The sequence below is a fragment of the Zea mays genome, chromosome 3 (assembly GCF_902167145.1).
Source record: "Zea mays cultivar B73 chromosome 3, Zm-B73-REFERENCE-NAM-5.0, whole genome shotgun sequence".
NCBI lineage: Eukaryota > Viridiplantae > Streptophyta > Magnoliopsida > Poales > Poaceae > Zea > Zea mays.
In genome coordinates, this window is record NC_050098.1 from 39,844,803 (window position 1) to 39,861,552 (window position 16,750).

The following is a 16,750-nucleotide window of genomic DNA, read 5'->3' on the forward strand; positions in this document are numbered from 1 at the left end:
GCGGGCTATAAATACCCCCAACCACCTCATTCATAACAATCCGAGCATTCCAAACATCTCATTCAATACAAGAGCAAAAGACTCCACTCCAAGACATATCAAATAGATTGAACCCTCTCTAAGCCTCCAAATCAACTCAATTCTATTAGGGACTTGAGAGAGGGTGTTTTTGTGTTCCTTGTTGCTCTTGTTGCTTGACTTGGCCTTTTTCTTTTTCTATTCTTATTCTCAAGTGCTTTGTAAGCGAAGCAAGAGACACCAAGTGTGTGGTGGTCCTTGCAGGGTCTTAGTGAGCCGTGAGATTAAGGAATAAGGCTCACTCGGTCTAAGTGACCGTTTAAGAGAGGAAAATGGTTGAAATAGACTCGGTCTTTATGACCTCCTCAACGGGGACTAGGTTCTTTGGAACCGAACCTCGGTAAAACAAATCATCGTATTCATTCGCTTGATTCTCATTTGATTTGTTTTCCCCCTCTCTCCCGGACTTGAATTTAATTCTAATGCTAACCCTGTCTTGTAGTGTGTGTTTAAAGTTATAAATTTCAGGTTTCGTCTATTCACCCCCTGTAGGCGACTTTCAGATGAATATATTTTAATCTTCACGAGGATTGAAATAGAGAACTTTTAGTCTTTATTAGGTTCGCAGGTGAGGATAATGAATTATTGTCATTTATGATATCATGTACGAGTCCCGCAAACTTTTTTTAAAATAGTTTCTTAATATGTTAAAAATCTATAAAAAAAACTTGACATATAGGGTCCGTTTTTGACATAGCTCTAGCTTACTCAAAAACAACTCTAGCCCTAACTTTTTTCTAAAAACAATTTTAAATAGAGCTAAAGTCATTTTATAGACCGTCTGACAAAAAACGACTTATGCTAGTTTTTTTAAACCTTCCCGTATATTAAAGTGGTAGAGTCAGAACCAGAGTCAGTGAAGTTACTATTTATGACTTTTCTTCATAGTATAATACTAGGTATGTGCTCGTGCGTTGCAACTGGAGTGCGCTAGGATGAACATCGACCCATATCTGATCGGATTTTATATTTCCTTGAGGTCCGGAGAAAGTTTGCTCGGAAACCAAACATGTTAAGACCTGAGCATATGTTACCATTGTGCCCTATCAGCACACTGTTCCGCGTTTGTATGAGTCTTGTTAATTTGCATGCCTCGTGCATAGTCTCTCACCATCTATTCACTATAATATACAGAATCCATATGACAAACATTATCAATATCGCACAAACTATTTTAAAGAATCAATATAGAATTTTTAATAATAGACAAATATGTCGACAACCGTACATTAATCTAATCCTTTTTAGCGATATTGATAAGTCTTTTATGTATGTTTGCAGGGATGGCATAGCGGCATGAATTGTCCTCGTAACTTAACAGATTAATCACAAATAGGAAAAATCTTTGCATCATACACACAAAGACATAAGAGAACAAAACGTCAAATTTATATTATGTAACTGAAATATATGTTTGAACATGAAACAAACGTACTCCACTCACCCTATCAAATTTCATTCGTCTATCATTTCCCCACATGACCATATCTTGTAGAACGAAGTAGCTGATAGTAATCCTATAGAATAATGTTTGGCCAACTATATTATATACAATGGTTATCATAGAAAAAATTTAAGTTGTTGAGAACGTGGTATTGAGAAAATACCCTTTTAAGTCAATTAGAACACCAGACCGAATTGTATGTTCTCACTTAAAAATATCCTCTGCCCATCTAACAAGCAAGGCGCAACAATCAAATAGGGTAACAGTCGAGTGTTTTGGCTAACTCTTCTGCTGTAGGATCCTCATGGTACTTTAGAACTTTAAAAAAACCAACCATTCTCTGGATAAATATATATACATGTCCACATGAGAATTGTATGTATAGATACTATGCCAGGTCCATCGGTGCAACTTATAAGCACACTATGCCAGCAACAACTCTCCTAATCTTGTGCACTTGATACTAAGAAATACAACTTATCCAAACAAACTTTCTAAGGCTATCGCCGACAGCTTACTCATCTTCATCTCCTATTTCAAACTGCACTCTATAAACAGTGCAGTCTATAGTAGTACAATACAAAACAGTGTTTTGCACGGTGATATGCGCAGTCTGCTGGCTATAGCCTAAGAAAATGAAAGTCTGAAGTGAAGACTAACAACCTGATATATATTATAACCAAGGCACGCTCACCACATGTTCCTGTTGCCTCATGCTGCCATTGGCGCGTTCACCCTCTTGGCGCACCTAGAATACTGCTTGCTTCACATAACATCATACCAACTTTTTAACACTACGTTTTTAATTTTCTTTCTCACAATGTACAGAGCATTGGAAGGTGTATTGGAAACAACGTTAATGTCAAGAACAATTGTATGAAGAAGGGCTCAATACACCCATTACCGTGGTGGCTTGGGACATTTGGAAACACAGGAATGAGTGCCTTTAATGGTGAAAGTCCAAAAATCACAATATTACTGCATATAATCACAAATGAATTAGCCTCATGTTGAGACCGAGCAGGTATGCCTAATGAGATTGACGACACTGGAGCTGATAAATTAGCGGCAACCTGACCAAATAAACATTTGGAATGAAAACTTTAATCATAAGAACATCAGAGTTCAGAAGGACGAACCTTGAAGGTACAGAAGCATCCTACATTTATTTGATGAGAACACCCAAGATGAGAACACCGAGGGTGGGCAGACCACAAGCTTCTTGCCAGAGTGGGTGGGCAGACCAGAAGCTTGCCCCCTCTAGCCTTCTTTGCACCCACATTGCGAGCTTTAGTCCTTCCAATCAATGACAGAAGTGTAAGCGTCTTCCCTAGCCCCATATCATCAGCAAAGATCCCGCCCTTTTAACGGCGGTGGTCGTTTCTCCGTCTTTTGATTGGTAAGCACGTTCTCGAATCCCCCATCTTCACCTTCTTGCCAGAAGGGCGGCAGGTCGGCAGACTCCTCCCGGTGCACCATCCACCCTAGCGCCTCCTTCTGGTGTCCGAAGAGCTCGGATAGCACGACATCCCCGGGCGGGTCCATGCGCTGAGTCTGATTCTTCCCTTCTTTCCCCACAAGCGAGAAGAGCTTATCGACATCGTGGTCGCGGTCCGGTTTCTTGAACTGCTCCATGACCACGCCCGCTTGGGAGAGGGTGAACTCGGGGTGGTCGACGTGGATGAGGTCGATGCCAGCCTCGTGGAGCGCGGCCTCGACGACGGAGGCGGCGGCGGGGCGCGCGAATAGGTGGACCTGGCAGGGGAGGCTGTAAGCGTTGGGGTTGATCTTCGAGCCCGACCGGGGCATGATGCCCTGCGCCACGACGAGGAGGTGGGAGTCGAGGAGTGGGGCGAGCACTGCCGCGAGGACGCCTGGGAGGTGGCCAACCTGGTCGTTGCGGGCGTTAAAGACGACGATGGCGTTGTTGTCGTACTGGTTGAGCGGCTCGCGGCCGGCGACCTTGCCGCGGTAGTAGAGCATACCAACGATCTTGGAGATGATGAAGCCCAGGAGGTAGGGCTCGTCGTCGTCATCAGCGGAGGCAGCGGCGCCGCCGCGGGAGGAGGAGGCCGCCATGGCCCGGTGACAGTGGGGGACGCAGGGGAGGAGGAGTGGAGGGTTTGGGATTGCGGGGTTGCACGGGGCATGCGCGCAGGGAGGCGGGCACGGTTGCGACGGCGGATTGCTCGGGACGTGCGCGCGGGGTATGCGGCTGCCGTTGCTGATGATGGATTGCCGTGCGCAGAGAGGAGGCGAGGGCAGTCTACACGAAAGCCTTAATAGTTAGTAGAGAATAGCTCTATCTTTAGATGTTTTAAACCGTTTAAAAAGATGTTTGATTGTGTTTTAACTTTTCCCAGACAAAAAGATAGAGTCGAGCCGAACGGACTCATAGACTAATAGTCCTATTAGTAAACTAAACTCCAAGTTAGATATCTCTTGTTATTTTAAATCTTATTTACCCCATTTATATCCATTTAATATAATTAAGTTATATTTGCTCTCAAATATTATACAGTATTTCGGAATGAAGCCGGATTGCTTTGGACAAAAATTCCCGATGCAGAGACCAGAGACCGGACGGGAGAAAAAGTTCGCCTGCGTGTCCACGACACACGCCCGCTCCAGAACGGTATCACATGCGGGTTTGATTATGCGTTAAGCACGACTATAATCCCTACCGAGCTATCCTATCCCTATCCCCTCTTTTGCTTTCCTTCCCCCGCCTGCTCAATTCTTCTCGTGCTGTCACCCCTTTCTTCAATCGCCTCCCGATTCCCGCGGGGCTCGCAGATCCCGGAAGGACACCCCGCCGCCCCCGATGAGCCGCCACCGGGTCGAGACCTGCGACTCGTGGCGGCCCCCGCGGAAGAACCACGCCGGTGCGCCGCCGCTCCTCCGCGCGGGGCCTCGGCTCCTCGCCTTCGCCTCGCTCTCCGTCCGCGACGGCGGGGACTCCGCCGCGGCCGTCGCCAAGGCGGTTGAGGAGGCGGTTGTCGTACGATCCGATGAGGTGAAGGAGGCGGTGGCCGGGGAGGAGAGGAAGAAGACGAAGTCGACGGAGCGCAGGCTGCCCCCCGCGGCGCAGCTGGTGAGCCATCCGCTCGCGCTGCTGGCGCTAGTACCCAACAGCGCCGCGATCTTTGCCGCGGGGGCCGCCGCGGGCACTGTAGCCAAGACCGTCACCGCGCCCCTCGACCGCGTCAAGATCCTCATGCAGGCACGCCACCCACCGTGCGGATCTAATTCGGTCTTCATACTATTGCTTTGCGGCTGACGCGATTTAGTTTTGTTCTTTTTTCATCTATCTAGACGCATAGCGTGCGGGTGGCGGGAGAGAGTGCCAAGAAGGGTGTTGGATTTCTCGAGGTAACCAATATGAGGCGCTTTTCTTTGCTGGATTTAGTTTCACCCTGATGCTGTGCATTCAGACATTACCTTCTGAACTTACATTTTCTGTGGAAATTTCTCATCTCCTGCGCTACGTTCTTTGTGGAAAATTCACATCGGTGGAATATTCTGAAGTACACCAGAGAAATATTCTGAAATACACCAGAGTTTATAGAGTGAATTCCTTTATAGAACTTATCTTAAGACTTTAACAGGATACGAGGTTCCCGATAACTTTCTTGCATCAATGCTAGGGATACGATTTATACTGGTCAATTGACAAATGACTGCATTAGGAAAAGAAATCCTATGCTTAATATAATATCAGCACAGATAAGAAAGCTTAATATACAAATCACTAATGAATTAATGGGCGTGTTGCATATGTCCTTGGATGGGGTCTCTTTTCCGAGTCTATGTCATGTTGCTTTCTGACATGCCTATTGAAAATAGGGATCCACAAATATGCTCAGGTAGTTATTGTGCAATTATAACATGGGTACTAACCATCCGACTGAACCAGTAATCCTAATCGTTTAGATGGGCTTGAATTGTGAATTATAATGCTTTCTTTAAAAAAAACATATGATAGGCGCTATCTGGAGTTAAATGGTTACGACTTTAGATAATATATTGTAATATAATGTATCTGCAATTATGCAGGCTATGGCAGACATTGGAAAGAAGGATGGGCTTAAGGGTTACTGGAAAGGAAACCTTCCACAGGTGCTTGATGTTCCCTATCATCCATGGTTTATCTTGCTGTGCTGTGCTGATTCCTATCCATCTCCCATTAACTTGTCCAGGTCATTCGCATAATTCCTTACAGTGCAGTGCAACTCTTCTCGTATGAAGTTTACAAGGTCATAGTTACTCACGGTTACACTTAGTCATCAATTTATTTTTACATTCTTTGTGATAGTGAGTTCTTCATTTCTCTCTCTCATAAGTCAGTAAGTCACAATGTTACTGCTTTTTAATTCAGAAAATTTTCCGGAGAAAGGATGGAGAGCTTTCTGTATTTGGGAGACTTGCCGCTGGTGCTTGCGCGGGCATGACATCTACACTTGTAATTTATTTTATCTGCTTACTAGCAAATGTCCCTGTATTTATGTTTTTGTTAGATATGGAATTTGAATATAGCTGGTTTCTTCTTTGGTCTATTTTTTCATGATACATAATTTTTTTCGAAATCCACAGAACACCATTTTTAGCACATTCAGAACTTTCTACTTGTACTTGCTTATAGGTAACTTACCCACTGGATGTTCTCCGGCTCAGGCTAGCAGTTCAATCTGGACACAGCACTTTATCTCAGGTAACCAGTCTTGTAAGTGCAAATTTCTGTACTTTTTTTTTCTGGAAACTGGCGTAGCCTGATGACTTTGTAGGTTGCTCTTAACATGCTGAGAGAAGAAGGGCTGGCCTCCTTCTATGGAGGCTTGGGTCCATCTCTTGTAGCAATTGCACCTTACATTGCTGTGAACTTCTGTGTTTTTGACCTGTGAGATTCCTTCTACTGCATATGAGTACTATGATACGTGAAAGCTCCACACAAATCTAAATATTTATCTCACATTTTTATATTGCGTTCTCTTTTGGTGTACAAGGATGAAGAAATCTGTACCAGAGAAGTACAAGAATAGACCAGAAACATCTCTGGCAACCGCTCTTCTTTCAGCAACATTTGCAACTTTGATGTGTTATCCGCTGGACACTGTTAGGAGACAGATGCAGATGAAAGGCACACCATACAATACTGTTTTTGATGCTATTCCAGGTAGTTATGCTAGCATTGCATGAGCTAATGGCTAATACATAACATACACTTGATCTTGATAAATCTGACCTATGTTATTTGCTATTTCTATGTGCCCACGTGGTACTTGATCATGCTAAAATGGAACACATTTTAAAGTCAATTTCAATGCTTAATGCAGGCATTGTGGAGCGTGACGGTCTAACTGGTCTTTATAGAGGTTTTGTGCCAAATGCGTTAAAAAATCTACCAAATAGCAGGTATGTCCTTTTACACACCATGACAACTAAAATATTTGGTTTAGTTTTAGTAAAACTGAGAGAGTTTTTTTTGTCTAAGTCTATCGACACATGTAAATACTAGTACTCAGTTTTGTTGTAACCATGCAGCATTAAACTGACCGTGTTTGACACGGTGAAGACACTGATAGCTACTGGGCAGAAGGAGATGGACAAATTAATTCAAGAAAATGAGGAGAAAAGAAGCTAGGAAAAGAGCCTTGGTCAATCTTGAAGGCTTTGGTAGAAAGCATGCCTCGTTGCACACTCCATATCGCTATGTTTCCTCGTTTGCTGGTGACATATTTTAGGATCTAGGCAGCGCATCTTTCTGTTCCTTTTCAAATAGATCTAGTTTCCAGTGCTTTCCGTAGCATCCACATTCATAGAGATAGAGGTTCGCATTGAGTTGATCTCTTTATCTAGTGTCGGTAGCATTCCCCTACAGATCTTACCTATTCTAATAGAGGATAGTGTATCAATGTGACCGCCCCAGATTCCTTAAATGTAATTATACATAATAGCCAGAACAATCAAATGTCATGGAGCACAGGAGCATGTTCTCCTTGTCAATGAATTAGCATCTTTGATTTAAAGAACATATTGGGTGTCTCGTACATCACAAACCGAAGGCCAGATTTGCTTTGGAATGGTTCCATCCACTTTAGACTTCGGCTAGCATGAACTTTTGGTTGTGAAGCCAGTTTGTATTGGAGGATGCAACAAACGAAAATTGTTGCTTAGGGGAAGAATCAGAGAAAAATACGTCTGTTTTTTATGTATTTAGGGTAAGTTTGGAAACTCTATTTTACTAAGTGATTCCTACTTTTACAGGGAAAATGAACTAATTTTTCTTACGGGGCGTTTGGATCCCTTCATTTTAGAGGAATTGGAATTCACTCAATAAAGTAACTTATTTAGTTTGGAATTTGACATTCCACCACTTTCTAAAGTTCAGATATAAACCTATCTCAAATTCATGGGGTGGAGGGTGGGAAATGATTTTATGCATTACTAGAATTGGTTTCTAATCTATAACTTACATGACATTCTTCGTCTCACTCCCCTATAGTAAAAATATAGCACATAAATATCTCTGATATCTTGCTAATAATAGTATACAAATATATTTTGCATAAAACCGAATTAGCTTAATTGATATATGCCTAAATTACTATTATTAGAATGGAATTCAATTCCAATGATCCAAACGGGGCGTTAGAAAAATGAAAATTCTTTGGAAAAATGGAGTTTCTAAACTAGTCCTAATAGACGTGACCTTAGCTATGGATATTTTTTTGAATGATATTGGAGAAACTGCCGTTTTTCTGTGTATAAATTCATTGCTTGTAAGTTGTAATGGCTTATGAGTTGTTGGAGCTCGATTAAAGATGTATAAGGCTATCCGCAATGTTGAACGACAACTATTCCGCTGCTCGATCTGGGTTGGCAATCAGTGCCACACTGCCACTACCAACCCTAGAGGATCCCTGACCTCTGGCCTCTTCGGAGATCTGAGGAGACGGATGGAGGAGCAGACTAAGCGGTGGAAGAAAGGGATACCGGGAGGCGCGCTAAGGGGTCACTTACACACATATCCACATTGGTTTAGTTAGTTGGTGTTTGAGTGTAAATAGATGATCAAATTTGCTTGTGTAGAATGTATATTTGATAGATGGTTTGCAAAATTTTTTTATGAAATAAACACCATGCAACGTAATTGCCTGGCTACACAATTTATTTTGATAAAATTAAACAAGATGCATGATACATGAAGGTTGTGTTTTATCACTGCTTGGTGCATCTCACAGAAATAATCTATCACTCTGCTTCAATTCTTAGATGATGAGTGGCAGGTTACATGTGTTCGGTTAAGAGGCTGCAATGCATCTGCCGTGAACTTGTTGTCATCTCTCAGAACATGGTAATGCTGTTAAGTGGCTGCAATGTATCTGCCGTGAACTTGTTGTCATCTCTCAGAACATGGTAATGCGTAGGATGGCTTGTCCTTGCAATAACATACTAACAGAACCCTTGTAACTACAACATCGCATCTGTGAGATAGAGATTGGTATCATGTTGCAATGTTGCTAGGATAAAAATGTTAGAAGTGTAAGTCCTGCGTACTTTGCTAATGTTGCTAATAAGATCAATGACAAGGTTAATCTCAACTAGATCTATTCACAAAAGTTGCTGAGCAACATGATACTAATATATTCATTCTCTCCATAGTTTGGACGAAGAAACTTAGAATTTGCTAATCCCAAAGAAAGCTTACCGGTTGTTACGATTGAACCAACAATTATATCTGGTGCCAATGTCACTCACCCTGCTGCTCTAGATGATACTACCCCTTCCATTGCTTCTGTAAGCTCTTTTCTTTTTATAAAAGGGATAATATCATCTCATTATAGTAACATTTTGAGAGAATGGTACATCAAGTGCTATCTCAATTACAATATTCATACTTAATACCAACCATTCCTTCATGCATGGAAAGCTCTTTACAATGGGAAGCCAAAGATCACGTTCCCAGTGGTGCAGAAGAGGCACAACACAAGGCTCTTCCCAAACAACCCAAATGATCACCGATGGACGAATAAGAGTGGAAATATTCTACCTTGTTAGGAAATCAGTTGTATTCACTGTTGTTTTTAGTGCATTTTTCGACAATTATATTGCACAAATATTTCTAGAATTTGTAGGCACTGTAGTTGATAAGAATATCTGCCACTCTATAGAATTTGTATTCTTCCTGTGTAGTTATCCTGAGATCAAGGTATGTGTGTATCACACTACAACTAATTTAGACATTTTTTTTCAAATGCATCTGAAGATTAATAGCTTGTGAAATTGTTGGGAACATGTCATCCTACACATTATCGTGCCCTGAGAGATGACAACAAGTTCACTATAGATGCGTTGGATTGTATAACAGAACACATGTGACTTCCCATTCACCATCTAAAAATTGAAGCACAGAGTGATAGATTTATTACTATGGGATGCACCTAGTAGTGATAAAACACAACCTTCACGTATCCTGCATCTTGTTTAATTTTATCAAATCAAATTATTACAACCATTCAATTGCATTGCACTGTGTTTATTTCATAAAACTTTTCTACAAACCAACTACCAAATGCATATCCTGCTCATGCAAATTTGTTCATTTATTCACACTCAGGCACCACCAACTAACCAAAGTAGATCTGCGTGTAATTGACCCCCTTCATGCAATCCAGCCAACTAGATTTGAGTAGTCAACCATTAACAAAACTACAACATCGCATCTACATGATTTGAAGAGGTTTGTACATGATGTTGAAGCCATGCCACCGCTTCGAATGATGGGTCGAACTCCACTATATGCACATTAGGCTATCCACACTACTAAACAACAACTATTCTGCTACACCATTTAGCGAAAAAATACATTGTAAAAATGCATACATTGCATTATGACAAAACGTTGTAGCCTTAGTTGGCAGATATATGCAGTCGAAGGAAAGCGTTACAGTATCAGGATTTTCATCGCCTCCATCCCAGCTTCCCTCCCTCGCGGGCATAGACAAAAGAGATGGAGGGAGGTGAGATAGAGAGGCGGAGAGGAGTATGGAAGATTAAGGCGGTGCTCGGGAGGTGCCATCCTGGTGAGCCCAACAACGAATCATGTTTGATCTGGGTTGGTAGGCAGCGCCGCTACAACCCTAGAGGATCCTCAGCCTCTTCGTAGATCTAAGGAGATAGGTGGAGAAGCAGATGTAGAAGGGACAAAGGGAGGATGAGAGGCACAAGGACATTGAAGGAAACAGGTGATGCCTAAGAGGGGGGTGAATTAGGACTTCTAAAACTTTCTCTAAACTAGGTCACAATTAAATCCCTAGAGCAAAACCTATGCAAATATACAAACTAGAATGTGCAAACTAGGTTTTGTCTAAGTGTTGCTATTTCTACCGCAATGTCTAAGTTTCAATCCTAAACAATCTCTACTACTTATTAAGGCGGTAAGGGGTAGGCTGCCATTCCGTGTTCTGCCATTCCTATTCCCGCATCCCCGCACTGTCTTTCTTATTCTCCCCGCCCATTCCCATTCCCGGCTGCAATTCCGTGTTCTGCCATTCCCATTACCCCTCCCCGCACTATCTTTCTCATTCCCCCCTCCATTCCCATTACCCCTCCCCGCACTGTCTTTCTCATTCCCCCCTCCCTGCAAATCCCATTCTCATTCCCACGTGTATCCCACGCCTAGCTAAAACTAAATTTAAAAAAACACAAATGTTGCCTTAAAAAACACAAATGTTGCCCCAATGGGATTCGAACCTGCGACCTCTCAAGCAAATGCACTCGTAGCTACCACTACACCACATGTGTGTTTATGTCAATATCTGTTACAGTAAAAATATCTACTACATCTCTCCCAAAGCTCACCTGCTACCTTTGCACAATGTGTAGTAGTAGATAATTATCAACGAGATTCCTGAATTATATTTTTGGATGGAGGGAGTAGTATTTAAAGAAGAGCCTTGCATGCAATTTCTTTTGTTTGAATAATGTTTTCAACTTAAATTCTTTTTTATATGTGTGACATTTATTCTCCGTAATATTTTTTTCCATGGATCTGACTTGTGAGTCATTTTCATAAACCAACGCCAAAGATGAATCCATGTTTCTCACTTGGAAACCCCGAACAAACACCACTGGCAGGAGGGGCTCGCGTTGGCGTCGCTCATTGACAACGAGAAGAAGCTTGGCGACTGTCAGTTCGACCTCTGAAAGCAGTACTACATGGCCGCATGCGTCGCTGTGTTCGGCAAGCTCCGGCGCAGCCGCCGCTTGAACGCGGTCCAGAGCGGTTGCACCGCGCTGTCCATCTTCAAATAGGGGGACCTCATGGTCGTCGCCAACGCCGTTGACTCTCGGGTTGTTCTGGGCACCACATCCGACAACGGCGCCGTCACACTGTCCAGCTCATCATCCACCTTAAGCTCAACCTCCCACGTAAGTCACTACTGACCAGCCATGAATTCTTGTGCGCTGGGACGACGACCGTTGCTGACGTTGTGTGAGTGTCCTCGAACAAGATGTATGTAGAGGAGTAGCCCATCCAGTGGTGCAATGGCTAGGTATACTACCTCGCTGATGAGCCAGGGGTGCACTTCGTTTGGCAGCCCAGCCAAGAGTCATCGGTACTCGCCATGTCGTGCGCGTTCGACGACTACTATATCAAGGACTATGGCGTCTGTTGGGGCGAAGGTGAAGACGCCACCCTTCGCTTGATGCCTTCACCGTAATCGCTGGACCAACGGAGACAAGACAACGGGCAGGCTCACCCTTCGTCCCATACGTCACCGGACGAAGACCTGTGATGAGGTCGTCTCATCTTGCAACCTCGTCCAGCATGGAGGCCCACGTGTGTTCCGGCCCATTGTAACAGGCCCTGCGTGGCCGCTGCGCATTACGGGCCTAATTTGTAAAGGCATCCCTGTAATTACGGTCTGTAACCCCGCTTTATGGGAATATTCCGGGGATAACCTAGGTGTCTGAGGGCACATGCGTCCTTAACACAGGACGCTGGGCACTCAGATACCTATAAATACCCCCGCACAGTGCCCTTGAGAGGCTAGGTTAACAGAGCTATTGCCATCTCGTGCGAAAACCCTGTTTACGTCACATCGTACCCCCGTTGGATCACCTTGCGCCAAAGAGCAAGTTCCAACATTTGGCACCCACCGTTCGTGCTACGAGAAAACCACCCGCGATGGCACCCAAGAAAGCTAGCTCGAAGGCTGACGAGGCTGCGAAGGAAGCACTGCTGGCCGCAAAAAAGGGCAAGGCCCTCGCCCTCACCCAATCCACCCACCAAGAGGCTACTGAAGACGACGCCCTCCACACCTACGGCCCTGAAGGACAACCGCAACCTCCCCCAGGCTTCGCCCCACCGGAGGGCGTGGACCTCACCGAGGACGGCGAAGTCCTCGGCGTCTCAGCGGAAGAACAGCTACACCTGCGCGCCCTGCGCATCAAGAACCGCAATCTCCAGAGGCAGAAAGAGATACTGGAGGCCAAGCACCAACGTGTGTCTGCACTAGCCAAGGTGCGGCAAATGATACGCGACGAAGAGCAGAAGGCCCAGGACCTCGAACAGGAGATCGCGCTGATGCAGCGCGAAGGCCACCTCGGCCTGCAGCACGGGCCACCCCAGCAACAGCGCCCACAACTCGAGGACATACGCGAAGGCCACCTCGGCCTGCAGCACGGGCCACCCCTGCAACAGCGCGCACAAATGGAAGACCTACACCTCCCCCAGCGCGACCACGCCTTCCCACACGCCGCGCCATTCCAAGGGGTCAACTACCTCGACGAGCGAAGTCCCCTGGCGCCACACCTGCAAGTGACACCCTGGCCTGCCAACTTCCGGGCAGGGACCTATCCCAAGTACAACGGCAGCACTGACCCAGCACAGTACATCATGAGTTATCAGGTCGCCGTTGCATCTTCCGGAGGGGACGACGCCACGATGACCAAGTCTTTCATCATCGCCCTCGAGGGCCCAGCTCTCACCTGGTTCACCAGGTTGCCCCTGCTATCCATTGACTCTTGGAGAAGCCTCCGGGACAAATTCCTGCTCAACTTCCAAGGGTACCGCCCAGACACCGACGCCTTGGCCGAACTCTCACTCTGCAAGCAGCTGGAAAAAGAGACTCTGCGGGAGTATTACTGCAAGTTTCTAACACTCAAGTCACAGCTGCCCTCAGTCGATGACCAGATCGCCATCCACTACGCCATCAGTGGCCTTCACGCCGGCGTCCTTTACAGCCACTGCATCAGAGATCCGCCCAAGAACCTCCAGGAATTATATCAGCTATTTAAAAAATATGCCAAATCCGAAGAGCTCCACTAGCGCAAGGTTGAGTCTCAGAGGAAACCCAAAGATGCTCCACAGTCCAGCCGCACGTGGACGAGGACTCCGCAGCCAGACTCCGGTCGAGACGGCCGCAATCAGCAGCAGGTCCACAACATCGCCAACCAGCACCCCGCTGGTGATGCCCCTCGCCGCCAGGAATATCCCCCTAGGGCCGCAGAAATGGAACTCACGGTAGGGGTCGGGGACGTGCGCAGCCGCCGCGCCGATTCTACTGTCTTTTTCATGGCGAAGACTGCGCCCACCAAACCAGAGACTGCCCAGAGACGAAGGCCACCAAAGACCGGATGGCACGGGCGCAACCAGCCGACAACCCTAGAGTTGTCGCGCACACTTATCAGCAACCCCCTCCACCATACATCCACGCCCCCGCCCCGCATCCACCGCACCACGCATACCAACACCACCAGGAAGTACAAATCGTACCTCCCCCACCCCCACCTCCACACCAGCAACAACAAAACATCCCCCCACCCCCACGCCCCAAAACAAGAAGACTTCGCCGATCAGCCATATCGCGGAGTCATTCATATGATCACTGGGGGGGTCCAGCACCGACTTCGACACAAAGCGGTAGAAGCGGGACCACTACCGCAGCATCAACCACGTCGCCATCACCGACCCAGTCATGCAGACAAAGTGGTCCCACGTACCGCTAACCTTCGACGCACGAGACGTCGACCTGCGCAGCGCCCCCCACATCGACACCATGGTTATCAACTGCAGCGTGGCAGGCTGGGACCTACACAAAGTCCTAGTCGACAATGGCAGTCAAGCAGACATCATTTTGCTCCATGCCTTCGACCGCATGGGCATAAGCCACAACCTGCTCAAGCCTTCGGACAACCCGTTGTATGGCTTCGGCGGCAAGGGCACTTTTCCTGTCGGCAAAATAGAACTGCCTCTCTCCTTCGGTGTAGCACCCAATGCCCGAAGTGAGCAAGTGACCTTTGATATTGTGGATATGGTATATCCGTACAACGCCATCATGGGCTGGGGCTCCATCAACAAGTTTGAGGTAGCCATTCACGGACTGTACCTGTGCATGAAGATACCAGGTCCGTTAGGCACCATCACGGTCTACGGCAATCAGCAGACCGCGCGCAACATAGAGCGGGACTTTGTCCCCGGGCAAAGAAATGTGCACTGCCTCACGGCCCAGCGCGAGGGCCCTGCGTCCGCTAGCCCAACCGACAAAGAATACAAGGCACAGCTGCAGAGCAACAACGGGACCAAGACTGTTCCCCTCGACTAGGTCACGCCCAAGCAGACAGTCACCATCGCGAAGACCTCACTTCGCATGACGAGGAGAAGCTCCTCTGCTGCTTGTCCAAGAACAAAGACGTCTTCGCCTGGTCCGCCCTCAACCTGGTCGGGGTCAGCCGATCCATAATTGAGCACATCTTGGGAATCGACCCTTCGGTGAGACCGAAAAAACAGCGGCTCCGTAAAATGTCCGACGAGAAGACAGAAGCTGCCAAGGCCGAGGTACATCGCCTCATGGAAGCCAAATTTATCGAGCCAGTGGCTTACCCCACGTGGCTCTCCAACGTTGTGATGGTGCAGAAAAAGAGCGGCAAGTGGCGAATGTGCATCGACTTCACCAGTCTCAACAAGGCCTGCCCAAAGGACAACTTCCCGCTGCCTCGGATCGACAAAATAGTCGATAGCGCGACCGGGTGCGAAGTCATGTCACTCCTCGACTTCTTCTCCGGTTACCATCAAATATATATGAAGGAGGAAGACAAGGCCAGCACCATCTTCATAACACCCTTCGGCACATATTGCTTCATCAGAATGCCGGAGGGACTCAAGAACGCCGGGTCCACCTTCTCCCGGCTTACCAAAACAGTGCTCGAGGGGCAAGTCGGCAGAAATATATTCACATATGTGGACGACATCGTCGTCGCCAGCAGGAGCAAGGAGGACCATCTCGCTGACCTCGCCGAGACATTCGCGAACATGCGGGACGCACGACTTCGCCTGAACCCGGAAAAGTGCGTCTTCGGCGTTCGCCAAGGGAAAATATTGGGCTACCTGGTATCACACCGTGGCATCGAGGCCAACCCAACCAAAATTCAGGCCATCATCAACATGACGCCACCGCAGTCAGCCAGAGACGTCCAGCGCCTGACGGGCAGACTGGCCGCCCTCAACAGATTCATCTCCAAATCCGCTGAGCGAAGTCTCCCCTTCCTCAAAACTCTCCGTGGCGCAAAAGACTTCGCTTGGGGACCAGAGCAGGCGGTGGCCTTCGCCTCATTAAAACAGTACCTGTCGGAGTTGGCAGTCCTTACAAGCCCCGACTCTTCGCTACCCCTGTTGCTCTATGTTGCGGCTTCGCCGCATGCGGTCAGCGCGACACTGGTGCAGGAGCAGACAGTTGAGGGCGTGATCAGGCAGTGCCCAGTTTATTACGTCTCCGAAGTGCTAACACCATCCAAATGTAACATGACGGAACTGGAGAAGATTGCCTATGCAGTTGTTATGTCTTCGCACAAATTGCGACATTATTTTGAAGCATTCAAGGTCTGAGTCACCTCAGACAGGGGACTAGGTGAATTGTTCAGAAACCCGGAGGCATCAGTCAGGATTGCCAAGTGGGCGGCCGAACTCTCCGGCTACCACATCAATTTCGAGCCCAGGACAGCCATCAAGTCACAAGTCCTGGCAGACTTCGTCGTCGACTGGACTGGGCCAATAACACAGCCGGACCCGTCCGCAGAGAAGGTTTGGACGATCCACTGTGACGGCGCATGGTGCCATGCGGGGGCAGGCGCCGTTGCAATCATCACCTCACCCGCCGGGGTCAAGCACAGATACGCGGCACGCCTTAGCTTCGCTTTGGAATCTGACAGATGCACAAACAACAT

General features: G+C 46.8%; 1 protein-coding gene across 1 annotated transcript; it reads left to right on the forward strand.

Moving 5' to 3' along the window:
- The first annotated feature begins 4,207 nt into the window (after positions 1-4,207).
- LOC100283930 (uncharacterized) lies at positions 4,208-7,548 on the forward strand. Its single transcript, NM_001156828.2, has 10 exons — positions 4,208-4,745; positions 4,838-4,894; positions 5,579-5,641; positions 5,722-5,778; positions 5,901-5,984; positions 6,165-6,233; positions 6,307-6,419; positions 6,526-6,695; positions 6,856-6,934; positions 7,064-7,548. The coding sequence occupies exons 1-10, from the start codon at positions 4,347-4,349 to the stop codon at positions 7,161-7,163; spliced, it is 1,191 nt and encodes a 396-aa protein (NP_001150300.1). The 5' UTR covers positions 4,208-4,346; the 3' UTR covers positions 7,164-7,548.
- Positions 7,549-16,750: the final 9,202 nt, after the last annotated feature.

Coding starts and splice junctions, on each gene's coding strand:
- LOC100283930 (NM_001156828.2), top strand. CDS start 4,347: ATGAGCCGCCACCGGGTCGAGACCTGCGACTCGTGGCGGCCCCCGCGG. Junction 5,642..5,721: donor GGAAAGGAAACCTTCCACAG/GTGCTTGATGTT, acceptor TAACTTGTCCAG/GTCATTCGCATAATTCCTTA. Junction 6,696..6,855: donor TGTTTTTGATGCTATTCCAG/GTAGTTATGCTA, acceptor TGCTTAATGCAG/GCATTGTGGAGCGTGACGGT.